The sequence below is a fragment of the Mustela erminea genome, chromosome 17 (genome assembly GCF_009829155.1).
Source record: "Mustela erminea isolate mMusErm1 chromosome 17, mMusErm1.Pri, whole genome shotgun sequence".
NCBI classification, from domain to species: Eukaryota; Metazoa; Chordata; class Mammalia; order Carnivora; family Mustelidae; genus Mustela; species Mustela erminea.
In genome coordinates, this window is record NC_045630.1 from 7,337,008 (window position 1) to 7,352,195 (window position 15,188).

The following is a 15,188-nucleotide window of genomic DNA, read 5'->3' on the forward strand; positions in this document are numbered from 1 at the left end:
GAGTAATTTTATAACATTGGACACAGTCTCTAACTTCTCTTACCCATGAAATCCTATCTGGAAGACTGGATATCGCAGAGCTTCTGATTTACTTAAAAATGAATTATGTGCTCAGACCTGGAAGCTTCTGTTTTGTGCTTCGTGTGACGAGCCATGGCCCGCTTCCTTCCTGGCCTGTACCCACACCTCAGCTGGGGACATGATAAAGGATGGAGAGGATTGTTTTCTCTCCAGCGCGTAGTAAATATCATTTATCATTTTGGATTTGAACTAATGCTTATAAGGAGGTAAATTCTCTTTAGGTTTCATATTTGATCATATACTCGGGGATTTCCTTTTTTTTTAAGATTTTATTTGTCAGAAAGGGGGGTGCTGAGCGCAAATGGGGAGCGGCAGGCAGAGGGAGAAGCAGGCTCCCTTCTGGGCAAGGAGCCAATGCAAGTCTCCATCCCAGGACCGTGGGATCATGACCTGAGCCGAAGGCAGTCGCTTAACTGGCTGCCCACCCAGGCACCCCTGAGAATTTCCTTTTTAACCTCAGAATTCTCCGAGTACATCTTCTCCATAATGATCTTGTTCTTTCTTTTATATTGGAGTGTTTATAAGGTTTTTTTTAAAGCTGCCACACTAAGTAATACCTCTTATTAATACAGAATTGTATGATAGATGTGAAAGTCATAACTCCGTATTTACACTAGTATAAATTTATAGAGTATTTATTTTAAAAGCTGGTAGAGTACATACCACTACAAGTTCCCAGATGATTTGCTACTAGGAAATAAGCTAAGGTAAAGAATAAGTAGCTAATTTCTTTCATTTTGCTTTTACAAAGTAAGAGACCGTAGTTGTAAATTGTTCCCCTCCGTTGCATATTTCTGTAACTCTTCAAATATTTGACTGTCAGCCACGTGTTAGCCACTAGTGTAGATGCTGTGGATGGTACCTGTCCTCGGGGAGCTGCTAGTCTGTTTGGGAGTTTTTTAAATAAAAGTTTGAGGGGAAAGACCTATGTGACAATTAGATATAGAAGAAATATGCAAGTTCCACATACACATATGTAGAGAGGACCTCTTTTTAGGAAATCCTCTCTACAAATTCATTGTGTAAATAAATTCCTAAATGTGTGAATGTTGGTATAACTGAAATTTAAGCTTTCAAGATCTGTTTTGTCTTTATTTATGAAATTATGTTTTTGATATTTTTCTTAAAGAACCTAGGCCAGTTTTCATTTTCTGAATCTTAATCACCTTTGTGAGAAAATATTTATAGGTTCTTTCTGTTTTTTTTTTTTCTGCTAGGTTTTTTTGTAGTTCTCCGGATTCTGTCGACTGTGTATCCGTGGAAGCAAGCAGCGAGTGCCTGGAGGAAAGCACCGTCCCGGAGGAGGAGGCAGGAAGTGAGTCAGAGCGTGTAGATGGCCCGGCCCTGGCTGGGTCACACGGAGCCCTTAGCTCAGGTGGTCCGATGGCAGACAGTGGCGCTGGGACGACGGACAGGGAGTCTCAGTCTCCTGAGACCAGCAGGTTCACCAGGACCATTTCACCACCCACTCTGGGGACACTCAGAAATTGTTTCAGTTGGTCTGGAAGTCTTGGGGACTTTTCACGAACTCCAAGCCCCTCTCCAAGCGCAGCGTTGCAGCAGTTCCGGAGGAGGACCGATCCCCCCACCGCTCCGCCTGGCCAGAGGGAAGTGTCCCCTGGGTTGCAGCTACAGTGCGATGGGTCAGGTGATGAAGCCCTTCCCTTACGGCCCGAGGGGTGCTCTCCACAGTCTCGGGAAAGCGCAGAATTCTCGCCGCGTGGTGTAAATGCGTCAAAACTTTCTCAGCCTTCTAGTAAGGATTCGGATTCAGAGGTAAGTCACGTTACAAAGCCTTCGTTTTCAAATCCGTGTGTAAGAGAAAGTAGGTTGTTCATCAGCTCGTTGGGAAAGTGTTGCCTATGTTTTAGAAATAATTGGCTGTCTAGATTTTTTATTCTAGATCTTGCTGGTAGAAAGTTCACGTTCTGTTCATCTTAAGGCCTTCTCTGGATGTTCATCTTTTAAACTCTCGCACGTTTTCTCTCACCCTGTATTTCCGGAGCTCGTGTGTGCTCCGTCGATAGATTATCTCAAGCTGTGTGCAGTTAAGACATAAGCACAGTGACACATTATAATAAATTTGGTATTTAATTCCTTAATATACTCTCAAATTCAGATAACATTTGAAACCTTATAAGGAAATGGCCTTCTTAATGTGCTGGGGTTCATCTGAAGCTTGAGTATTAGAGATGTGTTTTCATTTACTCTTATTCTTGCACGTTTTTTTCTTATTTAAAAAATATCTTTTAGTCTGACCTAAATCAAAACTTGAAGTAAGTACCGCTCATAAGCCCCAGAGATGTTCTGTTTTAAAATGATAGTTTCCTTTTCATCTGAGTCCCCTCAGGCTTAGCAGTGTACCATACTTCCTTCTGTCCTCACCGGCTCCGATCACCAAGTTGTAAGAACAGTCACAGGCACGGTACTACTTGACAGAGTTTTGAGAATCCCGAACAGGGACGAGTAGCTAATAAATCAGGATAGCTTGTGTTTATCAAAAGGAAAATATTTTATTCAAGTTCCCAAAGGAGACATGAGTTGTATTGGACTCAAACTGAAGGAAAAAAACTAACTTAAAACCAGTTGTTTCCACTTGGGGAAAGCAGAAATCAGTTAATATTATGGAATCCAAAATCTATTCCAGGTGATGTTTGAGTGTTGAAGAGTCGGGGCGGCTTTTGAGACTTGGGCTTTTCTTTCTCCTTTCCCTCACTTTGGCTTCAGTTCAGCCGTACTGGTCTGGAAGCCCCTGTTTCTTTTTCGCATAAGCCCCCATTTTAATACCATCATTTTCATTTTGTGCTTCACACCCATGCGTGCCCCCACAGCGGCTGTGTCTTGAACGTCTTTCCTAAAAACATCCCCAGCTGTTTACGAGAATATTCTCCGCTCTGCTGAGCTCTTTCCGTTTGTTCTTTTTCCTTTTTTCCCCTCTTCCTTCACTTCGTAAGATTTTCACCGTGTTTTGCCGAGAAGCCTTCCCAGCTCACAGGCTACAGGCTGGACTTCCACGTTTCTGACTTCTGGATAATCATTTTTTCTCTATCTCACCACCAGATGTAGTAAACTGTTAGGATAAATAAATTGTTAATTCTCAAAGAATTAGAACATTAACAGGTAACATAAAATTATAAAATCTTTCTCTGAGTCAGAAAATCTTTCAGAAAGCCACAATACTATTGGGCTTCATTTTTAACAATAGTTTTTACTGGACGGCTCTGAAGAAAATATTTCTCTAGTGGAGCCTTCCGTTGATAGTTGACTATGAAAAGCGACAACCGTAGATTCTGTGTGTATTGAGTCCATTGACCCTATTTGAGGTGAATTAATCTTAGAACCTTACTCATGGCCTTTATTTTAAGAAATTTAACATCCTAAACTAGTGGGTAGACTACACTTAAAACGAAGAAAGAAAAAGAAATGATTTATCCCAGAGTCACCACAACTGTTAGCTATGAGCAAGGAATATTGGTTACAAACCAGTTAATGAAGTATTTTTCACTTTGGGGTTACTTTTAAGTGTATAATACTGCAAAGAATCCCAAGATAATTTTTTTTTTAAATCTTCTTGAATACAGAATGTAAAGTCTTCTGAATCTTCCTTCATTGTCCTTTTTTATGTGACTTTAGTGGGAAGCCAGATTATTCTATCTGTAGAAAAGCTCTTCATGATGGGATAGCCAGAGGTGAGATCTCAAGGTCACTGGGAAAAGTATAACTACATTTGGCAGTATTACTCTGTTTCTTCAAAACAGATCTCCCCCCCGCTTTTTTTTCTTTAATGTTGAACATGTTACACAATTAAAAGATATGACCATACTGGCTCAACTTTTTGTCACTAGTAATTTATAAAAATTATCAACCAGGCTTGGGTAAACCAATAACATTACAGTAGGAGATTTGTTTTACTTGAGTCAGCATTTGGAGAGGCTCCTGAAAGGGTTAGGAAAGCCCTCAAATTTAAACAGAACCTTTATTTTATACAATTTCCTAAAAAGCTAAAAGCATCTTGCTTTAGCTACAGGAAACTTGAGGTAAGCTGGCAAACACCATTTCCACTTAGATTCGTTTTATTTTAATTTCCTTCTTTTTTTTTTTTTAGATTATTTATTTATTTATTTGACAGAGAGAGAGAGAGGGAGATCACAAGTAGGCAGAGAGGCAGGCAGAGAGAGAGGAGGAAGCAGGCTCCCTGCTGAGCAGAGAGCCCGATGCGGGGCTCGATCCCAGGACCCTGAGATCATGACCTGAGCTGAAGGCAGAGGCTTAACCCACTGAGCCACCCAGGTGCCCTCATACTTAATGTTTTATATTTTTCTGAGAAATTGCATTTTTATTTATACTGATTCTCTTGTTTTACTTGTTTCACGTTTTGTTGAAAATGGGTTCGTTGTCATAAAGAATCCACAGTCAAAATCTAATTTTTTTTTTTAATCGGGGGAATCTAGGAATCTGACTGCAGTATGAAGTCACTCGATAATCAAGGTAATCCGAAATCCAAGCTACGTTTATCTCAGCTTTTGAAAAAAGACACACTTCTAAGAAACAAGGTAAAACAAATACTTAATTTTTTTTAATCTCAGAAGCAGTGTATGTTTATTACCAGAAACTGAGAAATATCAACAAAATTAAAAACTAAAATGCCTACATTTTTATTTACAGGAATAACGTCTACTTTCAATCCTGTTAGGGCCATGTTTATGCCTGATTGTAGGTGGTAAAGTTGTGAAACCCTTATCTTCTCTTGCAGTATAAAGATCTTTTTTCCATGTGCTTCTGCAGATTACTTCTAATGACTGAGCAATATGCCATTGTATGAATTAAGCAAATTCCCATACGTTTGTCCTTTACCCTAACATGTTTTCCTGTAGCCGACACTACTGCATCCAAGATATTGTGGCTAAGGAGTTGTGTACCATTTTTGATGGTTTCATAGGGATGAATTCCATGGACTGGTATTACTGGTCCATACGATTTAAAGCTTTGATATATGTTGCCAAAGACCTTTTAGAAACTGTATATCCAAAAAGCCAGGTTTTTGGGTTTTTTTAAATCAAAAAATATATAAATATTTCCATTGACTGCATAGTGAAAGCTCACAAGTTAAAGCGTATTTTATGTGTTATATTAAGTGTTCTTGCCTGTTAATATGAAAATGCTCATTTCTAACTCAAAAATTCACAAAGGATATAAACCGTACAAAAGACCAAGTACAAATGGTTGATGAGTATATAAAAGCATGTGTGGCCCTCATAACTAGTCAATTAATGCAAATTAAAATAATGAAATATAATTTCTTACCTCAGATTTTCAAAAAATATTCTTAATTTTAATTGTACTCATTTTTATGAGTATAAAGTGAGAAAATATTCTCAAATTAATTGTGTATAAATTGCTCTGCCATTTCAGAAAAGCAATTTGAACAGGTTTAAATAATTCAACCCAGTCAGTGCATTCTAGAACTCGAGTCTAAGGAAATAATGAGAGTTTAATACATGAATACTTAATCCTGCATTGGTTACAATAGTGGAAAATTGCGAACAGCCTAAATATCTAAAAATAAGGGAGTGAATTATTAAATACATAATTGGTTTTGGCTCTTGGGTGGTGGGAATACAGGTGAATTTTTTTCTTTGTTTTCTTATACTTTTCCATACAGATTATTTTTCTAATAGATAATAGATAATAGATATTTTTCTAATAGATAATAATAGAACAGATTATTTTTCTAATAGCATAAGAACTTTTTTAAAATTTGAAAAGAGGTCACCACCTCATACTACAAAAATTTAATCCTAAATATATTAAAGATTTAGATGTAGAATATGTAAATATAAGACTCTTTTTTAAATCTTTGAGTATAAAAGGCCTTTTCAGACCTACACTGCTTTGGAAAGGTATCCATATTTTTTCTAAGAGGCAGAACAGGAAGCAGTATGTATGATGTGGTGTTTTTGCTTAAGTATTCACAGTACTCGTGTGCACTGTGTATATTTATATAATCATAGTAAGAAGTCGGGGAAGACACCAGAATTACTTGCAGTGAAGGACCGGATAGGTAGAATGTACTTTCCCAAAACAAGTTTATGTCTAGGCCTTAAACTGTCATCTCATTATTATTACCATTATTATTATTCTTGCTCTCAGAAGTTTTTGTCAGGGTTTTAACTGTCACTTCTGTTTTGGTGAAAACTCCCCAGATGGACCTTCCCTCATGCTCCCTAATATCCATCTTTAATATCTAAAATGAAACTCACCTTTGTTGTTGTTGTTATATACCTCAAACCAGTTCTGAGAACATTTTTTATTTTCATCTGCTACCTAAGATTATATTATTCTCTTTGTCATTTAGTTTCAGAATCTTAGGGTCCTTTTTCTCTGTGACTGCCAGCTCGATCCTTCTGCAGGGGGTAAAGAAAAACACGTCTGTACCTATCCGAATTCTAATGCTTCTGTCTCTGTATTGTTTCTCGCTCACTCCTTTCCCCCGCACCAGGACCCTAAGTCAAGCTGGCATCTTTGATGTGTGGCTCTTCCCGTTCTTTATCCCTCACCTGGCAATTTCATCAGTTTGAAGGTCTTGTTGTATACGCCTCACCCTTACTACCCTAAAGAACAGTAACAAAACGTTGAGGGCTCTATATTCCCCACAGGATAAAAATCAACCCTGGGGTAGAGGAAGCGCGATATCGATAGACATCTGTTTGAACAACCTAGTCAAAAAAAATTCACTTCTACGTGTGAAAAGGAGAACTATCCAAGATACATTATTAAGTAGAATCAACACATATTAAGTGAAAAAAAGTTGTATATATTGCTTATTGGTTATTTTTCTATTTTAATGTGGAGAGAGTAATTTGAAATTAACTAAAGGTCCTTCCTTGAACAGAACAGTATTAAAAGGGGCATTTACTCTTCAGGTTCCTGGGCTGTATAAATCTAGTTCTATGGACAGTCTTTCTACAACCAAGATCAAGCCTCTGGTTCCTGCCCGAGCCAGTGGGCTCAGCAAGAAGCCATCGAGCATCCAGAAGAGAAATCATCATAATGCTGAAAACAGGCCAGGATTACAGATAAAAATCAATGAGCTCTGGAAAAATTTTGGATTTAAAAAGTGAGTTTCCTTGTTACTTGTTCTAAGGATAAATTATTGTTTTTTTGTAATCTCTTTCATTTTTTCCCAATTCTTTGTTTTCATAGGAGTCGATTATGATTTCTCTTACCCTAAGAGAATTATTTTCCTCTATTCTCTTTAGCTGACTCTTTTTAAGTATATTTAACTTCATTGTCTATGCCTTCATTTAGTGAAAAGATGGCAAACTAAAAATCCTCAGTCCTTGATCTGTCTTTGGGGTCTATAGTTAAATGACTTTTTCTGGCCTAGCCTAAGTGTCTTGCCTGCCTTCCTTTTGAGGCTCTCAGGATTGTAATGAGAATAAAGTTGTTTTAGATGTGAGGGTGGGAGGATGCTGTATCATATTTCTTGATTTAAAGCAATTTTTTTTCCCTAAATCATCACATCTGAAATGGGGAAAATTACTGAGCATATATGATGATTGTGCCAGATTTCTAATGTATGGGGCAGACACTATTTTAAAAGAGCTGACCCTCTGTATATCTGCCTTCCTTGAGCCACACAGCACTTCCTTCTGTTAAATTATAAAATGAGTCTCAGAGTAGCTACAACTTATAATTTATTCTCCCGTTCTTCTCCATAGAGCAAATAAATATGCTAAGAATGGAGGAAGGGAAGGTTACATGGGTGGTGGGATTAAACCTTACCTAATAGAAATGTTGTCTCAATCAGATAAGATGGTATGAGCAGAAACACTTTGTAGATAAGTGCTGGGCACGATTATTTATTTATTTATTTATTTGCGAGAGAGCGAGAGCGAGAGCGTGTGCATGGCAGAAGGCGCAGAGGGAGAAGCAGACTGCCTGCTGGGCAGGGAGCCTGATGCAAGGCTCGATCTCAGAACCCTGAGATCATGACCTGAGCCAAAGGCAGACTCTTCATCTACTGAGCCACCCAGGCGCCCTCTTTGTTCATTTTAGAGAAGCCCTTTGCCAGATACCTAACTTTGAATAACCACGGTTTTTTGTTGTGGGGTTTTTTTTGTTTTGTTTTTTTTTGAGTGCCTCGTGTTGTGTTTCCCATTTTGTCAGACAGTACTAAGAAGTCAAGAAGTTTGAGGTTTAATTAAAATTAATGATTTTTACTACTTCATCAAGAACTTTTTTTCTTTGTATGTTCGGTTAGCCCCTGTTTGATGTAGCGTTCAGAGCTTCGTTAGCGACGGGTAACACCCAGCACTCATCACAACACGTGCCCCCCCACTACCCATCACCCCACTCGTTCTTCAGTGGGACTGCAGGTACCTGGAACTGGGCAGCACAGCTGCTGCCAGTATTTCTCTGCGGTTTGGGGCTGGCATTCTGATCCATGCTGAGTGCCGGTCGCTTTGATTCAGTTTTGCTTTCGGATCATCAGTACTCGTGTCGGCACAGTGGAAAAGGCAGATAAAGTCTAAATATTATTATGGAATAGTTTTAATCTTGGAAACTCCCTGAAAGGGGGTCTTGGGAGTTTATAGCGGCCTGTGGGCCACACTTTGAGAGCTGCTACTGAAGAGAAATTGTATTCCTAAATGCCTTTTAGAAAATAAGACTTACTTGGATTTTTGTTGACTGGAGATAGAATTACCTGTGTTCTCTTCATAACAGGATGAATATTTATAGACTTAAGCTCCTTTCAAGGCAAGAAAATAAGTTGGAAGAGGGAGGAGTACAAGATAGGGCTTAAACCTTCCTTGGGTTTCACTTAGGTTCATGCTTAGCCAGACTCGAGAAGGGTGCGAAGGAGAAAGGAACTTGAGTTTCTTTATTGAAATCATTCTGCCTTAGCCAGAACACATTTAGTAGTGGCCTTGCACCTGCCTTAAAGGGGATTTAGGGAACAGGAAGGGGAACTAAGAAGCAAAACTCAAATTTTATAGCGATACTCAGAGGAGACCCTGAATGTGTCATATATTAAATTAAGACAAACTGAAAGGTCTTATGCTCTCCATATACCTTTCTTCGGTCTAGGTAGATTATTCTCTAGTAATTAGTACCCTAAAAACACCAATTCCTTTTATTATATTTTGCAGAGATTCTGAAAAGCTTTCTTCTTGTAAGAAGCCAGATCCCTTGTCGCCAGTCAAAGATAACATCCAGCTAACTCCAGAAGCAGAAGAGGATATATTTAACAAATCTGAATGCCTGCGTGTTCAGAGAGCAATATTCCAATAAACGCAGGCAGCTGGGACGCTGTTGCCTGCAAGAGAATATCAATTTGAAGTGCTGTTTGGGAATCAGCGATTACCAGACTGAAAGATTAATTCGTAGACATACACCATTTTTTAAATAGAGTACATTTTATATATTAACTATGTAATTATTTCTTTAGTTTAGCTTTTTATATTTTCGTAAGAAGCTAAGTAGAGGGTTTTTTTTTTTTTTTTTAAATGGATTTTGGAAGTTTTGATGTTTGGGGGCAAGTCCTCTGGAATTTATAAAAATCTACTCTAAAGATTTCTGTCATGTTGTCACGTGCAAGGATGGTAAATGAAAAGCCCACAATTCTGTGATCATTTTTATCCTGGAGGGTATCACTGTATTTCTCAAGCTTTAAATTTTACCCCCTGTCTTTCCTGTCTCTTTCAGCATTGAACTGAAAATAAAGTTGCCAGCATGGCAGGGGTAGCTGGAAGGGTTAAAGATCATTGCCCACCTGGGACAGTGCTCTGTTACCCCTGAAGGTTTGCTTGGGTTATGGATTGACAGTGAAGGAGAACTGCTTTCAATATCCTGTGAAAAGAGCTACTTATATTGTTAATATTCTTAAAACTTCAAAGTAGTCTTGTTTTTCTACTATGTCTTTTTTAAAGTGTGGACTGAAAATCCCTTAACTAGACTCTAACGTGTTGATGTAGGATCCTAAAGCATCAGGGTCTGTGATGTGTACACTCTGCAAAGACATAGGCGGGTACCTGGAAAGAGAACCAGCCGTGCAAGTGAATACTGGGGGAGAGTGGGAGGTACGCAAGGATGGGTCTGGCCGGACACAAAGGTGTGACCTGAGATACGGAGGATAAAGTCAAGGGATCCGGAGTGTTTTAATTTTTAAATAAGACGATAGAGGACTCTTGGATAAAGAACCAGAATGGAACAAAAAACCTAAGTTACAAGAAACAGCATAAAAGTTGTAAAAGAATTAAAAACCAATCTGAAAAAGACCCAAAGAACATAAGTAAATTTGAGCTCTCTCTGAATGTTTCCTGTTCTAGAACAAATTAAGAATGTGATTCAAACATTGTCTACAAATGTTTATCTCTTCACCCACTTAAATGACAGAAAAGGAATAAAACCGTATAAACCCATAAAGGTTAACAGAGGAAGAGACAGCAGGCAAGGAAGCAGATGGGTAAGTGGTAAGCAGTTTAGCAAAGAAATGATCAGTTCTGCAGTGGTAGAAGCCCACAGGAAGCAGACGTTTAGATGGGCTTGGTAAGTGGAGACATGCAGCTTCCCGCAAGCCAGGGGCTCGAGCGGAGTCTGAAAATGGAACTGCTGAAAACCTCCAAAACAGTACGGGAGGAGGGGAGGACGGCAACAAGGCCATAGTTTGCATCTCTGAATCCCCACGTAACAGCAACTGGATAACAAAGTCAAAAACCTGTGACCAGCACTACTGCAAATTTGGGTGACACTATCCGTAAATCGCAGAATATATGTGGGTGAAGACGAGCCACGGACAACCACAAGTGCACAAGATGGAAAAGCAGCGGGAGGCCACAGAGCATCGGCTGGACCCGGGAACAGACCATTAGAGTAACCCAGCTGGAGCTAGGAAATCTGATTCCCGAGGTGGGTGAGTGCAAGGAGGGGCTGAAGGAACTGGCTGGCCCAGGCCACATGAGCTGTTGGAACTGATCTGCAGGGTTGGGCAAGGCTTCTGGGATGGGGTCTCCCAGAGAAGAGAAACTGGTGAGAAGGAGACCAAAATGGAGCAGGACAGGGACAAAAGGAGCAGAGGTTGAAATACAAATAGGAAGAACGGGTGAGCAAGAAATCTCAGCAAAATACTGTCTTTAGGCACTAAAAACAAGTGCTGTTTGCGGCCCCTGGGGGCTCAGCAGTTAACAGCTGACTCTTGATTTTCCCTCAGGTCATGATCTCAGGGTCCTGGGATCCGAGCCCCAGTCAGCAGGGAGTCTGCTTGAGATTCTCCCTCTGCCCCTCCCCTCACTCTCTAAATAAATAAAATCTTTTTTTAAAAGATGTTTAAGAATCTCCCATGAACTGTGCTTCCTTCTCAAAGAACACTAATTTTACTTTTAAAAAAAATCTTTTAGATCAAGATGTTAACTTAAAAAGAGCAGAATAACATCTTTAATAGGTATGAAAATCTACCAGAAAGGCCCACAGAGAAAATGGAAAAACATTCCATTTGAGAATGTGGTAGAAGTTATTAAAATGATACAGGATAGGAAGGAACTCAACAACTAGGAAAACTTAAATAAGGTAAACTCAGAAGAAGCATTTCAGAAGTGAAAGTAAAACCAGAATGAATACAAGCAAATAAATACTACAGATAATGCTTTAAAAGATAGGAGGTAAAAAGTAGAACAAAAGAGGCGGGGAGACAAGATTGGGAAGTAACAAGTATTGAAGATAGGTATAGGAGGTCCGATATACAGGTAATAGTCTCTGAAGGGAAAATGATAATTTCAGGAAACATTACCAATTAAATTTTGAAACTTTATTTTCTTAAATTGCACTTTTTAAAAAAAGCATTTTACTTATTTAGAGAAGAGATCGAGCATAAGCAGGGGAAGGGGCAAAGGGGGAGAGAGGGAAAGAATCTCAAACCAACTCGGTGCTGAGTTTGGAGCCCGATGCAGGACTCCCAACCCTGAGATGATGACCTGAGCTGAAATCAAAAGTCGGGTGCTTAGCTGACTGAGCCACCCAGGCACCCCTTAAAATGCACTCTTGAATCCAAGATGATTGATCCAAAACATGCAAAACCAAGTTAAAGAAGAAGTCCTGGGGGTAGGCAAAGACAGCAAGTGATAAGGAAAAAGATGATCATGAGACTATTCCACAATTATTTTTTGCTTGAAGAAAATGGAGTAACATTTTGAACATACTCAAGGGAAAATGTAAGGATTGGGGGAATAGTGTTCCCTTAAACTTTTGAGGAATCGAGAAAATGAGCTCCATTAAAAAACCAAAGTAACTAGAGAAATGACACCAGAAAGACCAGTGGTCAGCATTCAACATAGCCTGTACAATTAATTAGCGCTCCAAAAGGGTATAGTATACAATGCCTCTAAGTCCAGATGACAGTACAACTGAAAAGAGGAAAGCAAATGCAGAAATACTTGGCTTAGCTGATGGTAGTCTAATAATGTTGTTTAGAGTTGGGCATATAATGTGGGGTAGAACAAATGGACACTTCTAGGATATTTTAATTCATCCCCAGTTTTATTGAGAACCAGGATTCTCGATGTGGGAAAGAGGAGGTGCAGATATGGGTTATTTTTTTTTAATCCCTGTAGTTATGAATTTGAATTGGAAGAAGTTGTAGAAATTTAAGCATATATAAAATATGTGTGTATGTATATACTAATTATACATATATGCTAAATGTATACATGTTGAAGAGACCTAGGAAAAAATCCAGTACCAATAAGTATTACTCAGTTTGTAGTCTTAAAATACTATTTTTTTAATCAAAGGAAACCAGAACATCTTGGCAAAAAAAAAATAACAACAGTCTGGCAGGAAATACAGAAGAAAAGCCTGGAATATCTTGTTAAAACAAGTTACCATAGGCTTCTGTGTAATTTCATAAAGATGTAGGAGCCAACTTGAACAGGTCCAAACATGGCTAAATTTGATCTTGAAAAAGGATGATAATTGCAACTTATTGAAATGTATCATAAAATTAAAGACAATTGAAACATTAAAGACAATCTCAAAAACAGGGAAATGGAGATATCAAGCATTATCCTCTTTCCTCTGGACTGTACCACTGGATCACCAAATAGCAGAAGAAGGGGCAGAGGAAACGCCTTTTTGGTGTTCCAATAGTGAAAAAGAAATGTGATCATATCACCATTTTACAACACCTAGTGAATTACTAGATTTAGACGTTGAACATGGGCTTCCATTAATATCCCAAAGAGAGATGACCAAACGTGTTAACGCCTCTTATCAGCGAAAGAACTCAGCATCCTGCATAGTCTTGCCAAGGGATGCCGCTGGGTCCAGCTGCCAAAACGCAGGAAGGAAGAGAACAGAGGAACTTGTGGAACGTAAATGTGCAATTAGCACAATCCAGACCGGGAAACCACAGGTTTAAACCCTGGGATTAACAGATAAATCGTAAGGAAAAGGATGAGGAAGGAAATTCCATATTTTTTCTTTAAATGGACAAAACTAAACTAGGTGATTGAGGGAAGGACTCTTTGTTGATAAAATCTAGGATAGACAAGTGATAACTCTAAAATTCAGGGTGGTGGTTACTCTAGGGGCGAAAGAGGTCATTGATGTTTGGAAAAAGCACAGTGGGAAGATCCTGGAAGTGGCTGGCAGTTTTATTTGATGACTTGGGTATAGTCTATAATAGGTTTTGTCCTATAATTACATAATAGCTTATTAAGCTATCCATTATCATAAAGTGTTAGCCTTACAATAACAAGCTATTAAACTATTTGGCATGGTTTTCTGTTTGACAATTTTTTAGAAATAGTAACATCATATTGAACATGTAAGAGGCACCATTTTTTTTAGTGTTTTTTTTTTTTAAAGATTTTATTTGAGAGAGCAATACAGAGATATCACACGTTGGGGAGGAGAAGTAGAAGCAGGCTCCCCACTGAGCAGGGAGCCCAACTTGGGGCTCCATCCCAGGATCCTGAGATCATGACCTGCGCTGAAGGCAGACACCAACTGAGCCACCCAGGTGCCCCACCATTATTTTAGTTTTATCATTGAAAGAAAAAATCTAGGGGCCCCTGGGTGGCTCAGTGGGTTAAAGCCTCTACCTTCAGCTCAGGTCGTGATCTCAGGGTCCTGGGATCGAGCCCCACATCGGGCTCTCTGCTCAGCAGGGAGCCTGCTTCCCCCTCTTTCTCTCTGCCTGCCTCTCTGCCTCCTTGTGATCTCTGTCAAATAAATGAATAAAATCTTTAAAAAAAAAATCTATTACATTGACACTATCAACTTTAAGACACTATTTTCAAAAATGTTACAAAGCAAACCTTTAAAAAGTTGAAATGCAGCAAATAGACACCACTGATCTTGTCCATCATTCACAAAATCCAGCGACTATCCTCACTTCCCAAAGACTTGAAGCTTACTCTGGAAAGAAAGAATGACATGGGTACGACCCTCCCATCCCATCTCCCTGCTTAGCTCCCGTTCTCACGTCTGCTGGGAATCCCAAGTGTATCGTGTTAGACTTTCAAAATTGTCCCACGCCTCTTAACGTTGTTGCTTTTACTTTCTACACTGTTTTTCTCTGTTTTTAATTTCAGTAATTCCTACAGACCATCTTCAAGTTTACCAGTTCTTTGCTTGGCTCTTCATTACTGTGTTTTTGTTTTTTGCTTCTGGCATTTCTGTTTTCCTATTGCAGTATCCGACTCTCTGGTGACGTTCCCCCGTCTGCTCATGCGTGTTACGCATTTCTCCCCTAGAACGCATATTAGCCATAGTTCTTTTAAATGCTCTTGTCTGGTATTTCCAACATCTGGGTCATCTCTGAGTCTGACTGTATCTGGTGTGTTTGGCCATTTTCTTTTTCCCTGTGTGCACGTGTGTGTGATCGTTTGAATGCCATCTATGTGGATACAGGATGTAATGACTGAAATAATGTCTGCCTGGGAGTGGGCGTGCCTCTCCTACCAGTGGTTAGAGTGGGGCGTTGGTAAAGACTAGGCAGGAGTTTAACAGGATTGGGTTTGTTGTTACTGTGATTACTGTAGGTGCACCAGAGACTTCATTTTCCTCTAATGTTACCTGTGGTTGGTTGGTGCTCTGGTGCTCGGCTG

The 15,188-nt window shown here is 39.3% G+C and overlaps 1 protein-coding gene across 4 annotated transcripts in view; it reads left to right on the forward strand.

The window, feature by feature from the left end:
* Nucleotides 1–9,996, forward strand: part of EXO1 (exonuclease 1) — a 32,379-nt gene extending 22,383 nt beyond the window's left edge. For all 4 annotated transcript variants that reach the window (XM_032318806.1, XM_032318808.1, XM_032318807.1 and 1 more), the window contains 4 exons: nucleotides 1,299–1,857; nucleotides 4,533–4,634; nucleotides 7,005–7,198; nucleotides 9,234–9,996. In XM_032318806.1, coding sequence (XP_032174697.1) covers nucleotides 1,299–1,857; nucleotides 4,533–4,634; nucleotides 7,005–7,198; nucleotides 9,234–9,375 — 997 coding nt within the window. In that variant the 3' untranslated portion in view covers nucleotides 9,376–9,996. The remainder of the gene's footprint in view (nucleotides 1–1,298; nucleotides 1,858–4,532; nucleotides 4,635–7,004; nucleotides 7,199–9,233) is intronic.
* Nucleotides 9,997–15,188: the final 5,192 nt, after the last annotated feature.